The sequence below is a fragment of the Oryzias melastigma genome, linkage group LG18, assembly GCF_002922805.2.
Source record: "Oryzias melastigma strain HK-1 linkage group LG18, ASM292280v2, whole genome shotgun sequence".
Lineage (NCBI taxonomy): Eukaryota > Metazoa > Chordata > Actinopteri > Beloniformes > Adrianichthyidae > Oryzias > Oryzias melastigma.
In genome coordinates this window covers 7,168,072-7,176,638 of record NC_050529.1, presented here as the reverse complement: position 1 = coordinate 7,176,638, position 8,567 = coordinate 7,168,072, and the positions used below count along the sequence as shown (strand labels likewise).

The 8,567-nt window shown below is 37.5% G+C and overlaps 1 protein-coding gene across 1 annotated transcript; it reads right to left on the bottom strand.

The window, feature by feature from the left end:
- Positions 1–282: 282 nt before the first annotated feature.
- On the bottom strand, positions 283–7,194 carry LOC112156332 (interferon-induced protein 44-like). The gene is made up of 7 exons (XM_024288574.2): positions 6,074–7,194; positions 3,588–3,636; positions 3,293–3,488; positions 3,050–3,202; positions 999–1,170; positions 822–922; positions 283–737 (listed from the first exon to the last, which is right to left on the bottom strand). Exons 1-7 carry the CDS (start codon positions 6,543–6,545, stop codon positions 480–482), a joined length of 1,401 nt encoding a protein of 466 aa, XP_024144342.1. The 5' UTR covers positions 6,546–7,194; the 3' UTR covers positions 283–479.
- Between the last annotated feature and the right edge of the window lie 1,373 nt (positions 7,195–8,567).

Here is an 8,567-nt window from a genome sequence, read left to right as displayed (position 1 = left end):
TATGGCTAACAAAATCACATATAAGTCGCTCCTAAGTCGCACCCTTGGAAAATCTATGAAAAAAAGCGCGACTTATAGTCCGGGAAATATGGTAGATAAGTTACTGCTCCTCAGCTGGTCTGACTCCAACACTGTTTCCCTGAACTGTAACTGCCTGAGTTGTAGTCACGTTTGACACTGCTCTGAATCCAGGAACAGAAGGTGAACGCTCATTTCCAGCAACATGACACTTTTTTTTAACAAAAAGGCAGAGGACTATGATTTTTTTTAATGTCAATGAATATTTTACACTTTCAAAGAAAAGGACCACAGAATATCAACAGCATTGTTGTTGCAGTTAGGCAACCACAAGATTGTCTAACATTGTAATTTAGATTTAGTCAAATTGACACACCAACAAAGTTAACTAAAAAAAATGTTTGTAATTCAAAATTATAGTTTTTGTGGTCCAGCAAGATGTTTTCATCTTGGAACCATAACTATTGATTAGTTATCTTGGACTTTTTTGGATTATTCAACAACAAGGAGTGATCTAAATCATATTTAATCCCAGTTGGGACACTGCTCAGCTGATCACTGATCTCATCAAAGAAGTTATCCACAAAGCGAAGCATCTGAATGACCGCACTGAGCAGCAGGATGTCGGTGTTTGTGTCCAGTTCCAGCTCCTCACTGTAGTTCTTCACTGGAATGATGCAGGACAAAGGTACACCGACCCGAGCGGCGGCCTCCTGCATCTGGATCACAGGATGACAGGATCATCAGACTGTTACAGAGAATGTACATTTTAATATTGGTGATAATGACAGAAAAATCCTTACCAGATCTTTAATGTAGCCACTTTTGTAGACATTTCTGATGTCTTTTCTCACCAGAGCGCAGGCTTCATCTATTTTAGTGAGCAACACCAGCTGAGGGATCCCTGAAAACCAGCAGAAATGTCACCAACAGAAAAAGACGATTATTTGATCAAATAAAACGAGCCAAAATCTACTAACCCATCAAGTTGACTTTCCTACGGATAGCATTCAGCTTCTCCTCTATCTTTGTGGACATGATGGAGATCTTGCTGGCGTCCAGGACATAAGTCACACAGTGGATCTTGTCTTTGAGATCTGGACTCTTGCAGAAACCGTGAGCCTCTGATTGCAGAGGACCAGAGGGGTTGAACTGCATGTGTCAGAGAATTATGGAGGAACTTGGTTATTATTCAATTATACTCTTTTGTTTTTCTAAATATGGCAGCGGACTACATTGCAGAACCTCTGTCATTAAGTTTTAATCTTAGTTTCTGCAGTAAAAAAAAATCCTTAAGTGTGGAAATCTACCTATGTGCTTCCCCTTCTTAAAGGTGGAGACCCCTCTGAAGTAAATAACAACGGGCCAATATCCAAGTTAGGTATCATAGCAAAAATATTTGAAAAGCTGATCAGTGAACAACTGAAGGACTTTTAAGAATCAAACAGCATTTTGTCTGATTTTCAGTCTGGCATCAGAAAACAACATAGCACTTTTACAGCCACTTTGAAAGTTTTAATGACATTGTCCAGGCACTTGACTGTTAAAAATACTGTGTTGCACTCTTTATCGACCGCTCCAAAGCTTTTGACACCGTTGATCACACTCTGCTGGTAAAAATGCTGGCCAACATTGGTATTTCCAATCCAGCCATGGACTGATTTGTCGACCATCTCTCTAACAGATTCCAGTCTGTACAAGTATCTGGCTCAATTTCTCCCATCTGTGAGATCAAGAAAGGTGAACCACAAGGTTCGGTTCTAAGTTCCATTCTGTTCTATATTTATATTAACAATTTGTGTCAAAACCTTCCAAATGCATCCTACCATCTTTATGCAGATGACACTGTCATTTACTGTTGCTCTCAGTCAGTAGCACAAGCATTTGAGTTCTTACAGTCTGCTTTTACTGTTGTTCAGTCTCATCTCAGATCACTAAAAATAGTTTTAAACATAGAAAGAACAAAAACAATAACACTTTTTCACACAAACGTAAAGTACAGGAATTCTCTTCTGTTCTAAAAACTGACAATGGTATATCAATACAATTAGTTGACAACTTCAAGTACATTGTACACTTTGTGCTAGACTCAGAGCTTTCGTTTAAAACCCATAAACCCATATTGCCACCCTACTGCATAAGTTGAAATTGAAGCCTGATTTTTGTTTTAGAAGCAAATCCTGCTTCTCACTTAGAGCTAAAAAAAACTCTGGTAGCATCTACTTTTTTTCCCTTTGATTGATTATGGAGATGTTCTTTATATGAATGCCTCATCCACCTGTCTTCAATCACTCATTACTATATATATATATCACTGTGCATTGAGGTTTGTAACTGGCTGTAATCGTCTCACTCATCACTCTGATCTCTAAGCCAGAGCAGAATGGCCCTCTTTGAACGCACAAAGGTGACTATGGTCGATTATGGTCTACAGGCACTACTTGGTTTGGTACCTGCATATCTTAGCTCTCTTCTTCAAGAACTGCCAGTCAATATGCACTACGCTCTTGCAATATTTTTCATCTGCATGTTCCCCATGTTCAAACTCAATTTGGGAAACAAGCCTTCAGTTTTTCTCCTGACTGCCTGGAACTCTATCCAAACTCGTCTTAAATGATCTGAGTTGTCTTAATTTAGATTACTGCGCTCCATTCTGTTAAACATGGAGAAAAACGACATATTTCAATCCTCTTGTGTCTAACTTCTTTTGTAATTCAATTGCACTGTATAACTACAATGCTCTATCCGATGTAATGCTGCTCAACTTTTGCTCCTTCAAAATGTCTATTTATATTGATTACCCTGCCTTGTCACTTTGTTACACCTAAGCTTCAAATCTTATGTTGTACATATTCCAATTCCACAGCTTATTTTATTTTTTTCTTATAATGTGACTTAATTGTGCTCCTGACCACTTGGCCAGGTCACCCTTGTAAAAGAGATCTTGATCTCGTTTTTCCACCTGTTTAAATATAGGTTAAATAAAATACATAAAGAAATGAATTTCTCAACAGATTTGGATCATATGTACCTGGTAACGGTCAGGCAGATGACCTTTAAGAATATTGCCAATGTCATCTACATCAAGTCCTGCCCCCACGCCTTCCTCCAGTCCCATGGTGTCACACAGGACGAGTGGCAGAGGTTTACCTTCTCTTCCAGCCTTCATGGAGTATGTTCTGAACTGTTGAGCACAAAGTGAGCAAGGTAATAAAATCATAAATTGATAAAAAAAAAAATGTAATTTTGTGTTTAAATGTTTATAATCACTCACATGTGTTGTCAGGCTGGTGGTGGAGCTTCCAGAAATGGCCTGACTGGTGACGTGACCTCTAAAAACAGAGTTGATGGAGTTGAAGAAGCTGGACTTTCCAACTCCAACTGGTCCAACAAGTAAAACCCGAGCCTGAGTCACTGAGCTGTTCAAAGGTTTGTAGAATTTAATGCTCTCCATCAGCTCTGTCTTTCTCCTGTACATACATACAATAAACTTTAGTTTGTTTCTTTTTTGTATTAGGTACCAAATGTTTAGTGCTCAGCCACAGTAGTGTGTAATGAATCTTTCTTACTTAGACTCCCAGATTACAAGTCTCCATGGTTTCTCCATTTCAGCATTTTCTATTAAACCACAGAAATAAGTGTTTTCACTCCAAATACCAAATTATTCACACATTTTAAAAACACATTACATTACACAATATCAGCAGGAAAGAGGGCTAATTGATTCTTATAATCTTTTTTTTTTCTCCTCACAATAGGTATTGTTAAAACACTAAAGTCTTATTACTATACCATTATGTTATATTTGGTTTTACCTTGGTCTGGACAAATATTCAATTCTGATTGGCTGCAGGGCTTGTCTTAGAGAAATGATAATAGTCAGTGATATTGGACACCTAAAAAATGAGTTTAAGTCACATAGCTTCAGTGTTCTTTAATGTTGTCCTGGCCTGAATTTCCGTTGATAATCAGGAACAACATTTGTAAAATTGCTAAGGGAAAATGCCCTTTGAAATTAAAGGAAGACTCAGAGGCTTGAAAAGTCAGATGCAAAGCAAAATTAATGGACTTCTGCAAAGTCTTTGCTGCCGAGCACTGGGGCCACCCTCCCATTAGAGGCAATTTGGGGTTCAGTGTCTTGTCCAGGGAGACTTTGACATATGGGTGCGCAAGGCGGAAATTGAACTTGCAATCTTCCAATCAGAGGTCAGACGCCCTACTGCTGCACCATGGTTGCCCTGTGATGGAGCAATGGGACAGGAACCTTAGATATGTTATGCAACTCGTTGACATGGTAACAGCTACTCCAAGTGCATCAACTTTTGTTGCTGCAGCGCAACAAACGGGTATAAATGATAAGTGTCTGGTTAAATAATACAAGGCATCCTTTCAGAGGTAAAGTTTCCTTATTTTTACTTGTTTTGGTCCATGTGATAAAGGAAAAGTTTGCTTAAAATAAAAAAATCCACAAGTAGCTTCCTAGATTGCTTTTATTGCTAGGAATATTCACCATTACCTATGATCATTAAAAAATTTATTTTGGTTAACAATATTTTTTTTTAAACACACATTCACCCTGTATCAGGAAAGACAGACATGCAACAAGTTATTTTAAAATAAATGCAACATTATACAATTAAACGTGCATTTCCAACATAGGAAATGCCATACTCTGCTCAGAAAAGGACAGAGAACGTTTCAACTGTCTTGCTGTTATGATAACTTATGGAATCACGTCAAAAGTGTCCAAATTCAGGCCTCGAGGGCCTGCATGTTTTCCAACCAACCTTCAATTGAATCTCCTTATTGGCTAAACACACCTGATATAGGAAATGACAAGCATAGAAATATAGAATATCTAGAAAATCAGCAGGAGAGTGGCCCTCGAGGCCTGGATTTGAACACCCCTGACATAGAACATTGAGGCTATGTGATCAGAACTTCTATTTTAGAAGTTCATCATCACTGTTGATATCACTTTTCATTATCACTTTTTAATTATCACAATACAATCAATCAGAATTGAGTCTTCACTCAGTTCACTGTACAATAGAAATGAAAAGGTATTGTGGCAGAGTGAATTATATACAATGCAAAGCGGAGGACAGTTTGCAGATAAGTCGATAATGGATTTTTTTTTTTTCCCGTCACTATCCCTTACATCCTGAATAATATACAAAAGGAGGTGTCAGCTCAGTAAGGACAAGAAATTTTAGTTGGTCTTCCATTTCCTCTAACTTTTTGTTTTTCTCCTTCTGCATCAGTGCATGTGACAGTGTTGCAGATCAAAAACATACCTTACCTTACAAAATTACTTTTGAAGAATTCTAATGCATTACATGACTCCTATATAACTTTTTAAGTTACTTTATTGTAATACCTTCAGAAGTAGAACTAAACATCCTAAAGTGACAGAATACTGCAAAGAATTGTACATGTAGTATGGTGTAATACATTAATTAGTAATATTGTTATTTTTTTTATTAATGAAAGCACAGGAGCACTAACAGAGGATCAAGCCACAGCTTTAATTTTTTTTAGTCCAAAAAAAGAAAAAATAGCCTATTTACTGTGAAAAAAAGATAATAGTTTTCCCCAGAAAGACTGAAACTGCCTAATAAATGCAGTATAAGATAATTACACTCAACCCACAACAATTGCAGAGACAGGTGTTGGTTTTAGGGAAAAAAAACGACACTTAAAGTGTTTGTTTCTGTTCTTCATAGGTGACTTTTCATGTATTAAGTAAAAGATTCCCAAAAATTATATTATGAATGGTTTACACTCATTTACAACAAAGAGTAATATGCTATTGTAACACTTTACTTGTATAATGAGTTACAAGGCGACACAGGCCCTTTTTTCTGTATTCTCTATTGAAATCTACCCCGAAGAAGCTAACCCAGTTTGCATACTGTATGAACCTCCATCTCTGTTCTCTATGTGCAGGTTACGATAAAAACAAGATGTTTAAAATATGTCTAGCAGCAGGGAGATCCACATTTGCTGCAGATTTGCACTTTTAATCCCTAAAATCCAGGTATGTTATATTTACCTTCCACCTGGTAAACCTCACACTCAGTCAGGTTGAGGTCGTTGCCGTGCATCTCTGCAGCATTGAAGTTATAATAGTTTCCAGGATTGCTGAGCACTTTTGGTTGGCTTCCGCTGATGAGAACTAAATCTTCTCCAAAATAAGGACCACAGTTGTTGATCATTTTCACAGCATATTGAGCATAGATGCATGGATATTTGTTGAGCTTTTCTCCACTGAAGGAGAACAGAAAGGCCTGATCATCATTTACATACTGTCCAGACTGACTGAACGGTTGTCTGGTGTAGCCTCCAAACACACGTCCAGATTTGTTGTAGCCCACAGACACAGTGGGTGACTTGTTGTCACAGTGTTGATGGAAAACATCTCCAGTGAAACCATGGATGCTGGCTTTATAGAGCACTTTCAGTCTGACATTTCCAAGCTGAGAGCAGATTGCTCTCTCCTGATTCTTGGTGAGCTTGGAGTTCATCTCGTCTGTTGATGGAAAAAAAATGATAATGCTGATTTATTGTCTGTCTCAATATCAAGCCTTTAATGAAACAAAAAAAAAAAAGTACATTTTTTATGTTTACACAGCACAAATGAGAAAACTTCTATGCACACATCATTAAATTTAACATAAAAAAACAACTTATTACAATAAATTAAATGACATGGGATCAAGTGAATTCATAGAAATAAATTGTCCTGTATTGTCCAGTTTGTGTTTACTCTGATTTATATCAAATTTATATATTTATTTATATAAAAATTTGGTTAAAAAATGTAAATCCTCTTGTGTGCAGCTAATGGCTGTCCTATTTCCATGAATTTCCATTTACCACGATGATACTCCCAAGTCTTGTAACTAGATTTTTGGTAAAATGTCATACAGGTATTCTCAATATTCTACACCAATTCCTTTTTTCTAAACCAATGTTTTACAACCAGTGTGCCACAGTACAGTGTTCACTCGCTTATCGCAGGGAACATGTTCCATAAATAATTTGCAATAAATGAAATCGGCAAAGTAGCATTACAGATGTTTAAAGCTCCATTCACACAGAATACAATTTGCACATCAGGAGTGGCCATTTTCAATGTAAAGTCAAATTTATTCCCGTCTCAGATTCAGTCTGAGGTCCTGCGGCACGATTTGGGTGATTTGCAGCAACAGCTCAATTTCAGTGGCTCAGAGAGATGCAAGTTCAAAAATCGGAACTTTGGTGAGGTTGCCGTGTTGTGTCAACCAATCATGTACTCAGTTTTGGAAATGTAACGTCTTCAGTGACTTGATCAGCCAGTGAAGTACATATCAAACAAGGTGGATCTATGCAAGAGTTCTTGTTCTGAACTTCCATTCATTCATCACATTCAGGGCCATAGGTTTGTTGGAGCCTGTCCCACCTACTTGGACCTCCTGAACTTTATGATTTTTTTCTTATTTTCATTGAGGAGGAAAAAATAAAAGAAATTTCCCCTAATTTCACATCCATTTAAATTCTTCCCCTCTCGGGTTAATATGGGACAGCAAGCCTTAAAACTGGGTCACAGAGAAACAGAAACACCACAGAGGTGGTTGCCGTTTAGATGCAGCTCCTGCAGAGGGAGTGATGCTCAACATACCGGCAGAGTCTCTGAAGGATTTCATGAACCCAGACACGGAAACGTGATTATAAAAGCTTCCGTAGAACTCTTTGAATTAAATAAACCTGATATCTATTCATCATCCTCACTGCTACCACTGGTCCATGCAGTGATCATTTTTATGTCTTGTTTAAACTCTTTAAGTTCAAACCTTAAAAAAATAAAAACAAAAAATACATAATTGCGATCTGAGATTTTTGTTACTCTGTATGTTAGATACACATACAGCGTTTCTGTTCTGGACACATAGAGGAGATTTGGTTGACAAGGTAAACAGCCAATCAGGATGCAGACCACAGTGCACGAGAGACAAAAGAAAAAGGGACGCTAAACTAAACTGAAAACTTTGTGAGAGCACAATGGGTGAACAACAATATACAAGGGGGCACTGCACTACTGTACCATGAGACATGGTCAGGTGGGAAATAATTTAGTTTACCCATTGCCAGGATATCAGCTGTGTTCATTGAAACGGGCCCAAGGTTTCCCACTGAGTAGTTAGGAATGTGAGAGATCATAAAATACTTCTTTCTTTGTGTTTATCTGATATAAGACACTTATTTTAAGTATGACTGTGCTGAGATTTTGCCACAACTTTGGCTATTTTTTTGTCATTTTAGAAATATTTAAACTCCTTTGTATCATCTCTGCCAATCACTTTTACTCAGTGTTTTTCAGTCTTTTTTGAGCCAAGGTAAACTTTTCCGTTGACAAAAATCCCAAAACACACCACCAATCAAAAATGTATACATCGATTTTCTAAACCCGTTTTGTCCTTTTTAGGGTCACATAGTTGCAGAGCCTAACCTGGCCACTTCTCCACTGTGCATTCCACCCAAAGAGATAAAAAAGAGAAACTCTATCA

What these genes read in the sequence shown, in the direction of transcription:
- LOC112156332 (XM_024288574.2), bottom strand. Translation starts at nt 6,545, where the DNA reads ATGAACTCCAAGCTCACCAAGAATCAGGAGAGAGCAATCTGCTCTCAG. An exon ending in CTTGTAATCTGGGAGTCTAA is followed by an intron (nt 3,489 to 3,587) that starts GTAAGAAAGATT and finishes ATGTATGTACAG; the next exon opens with GAGAAAGACAGAGCTGATGG. An exon ending in GTGGCTACATTAAAGATCTG is followed by an intron (nt 738 to 821) that starts GTAAGGATTTTT and finishes CCTGTGATCCAG; the next exon opens with ATGCAGGAGGCCGCCGCTCG.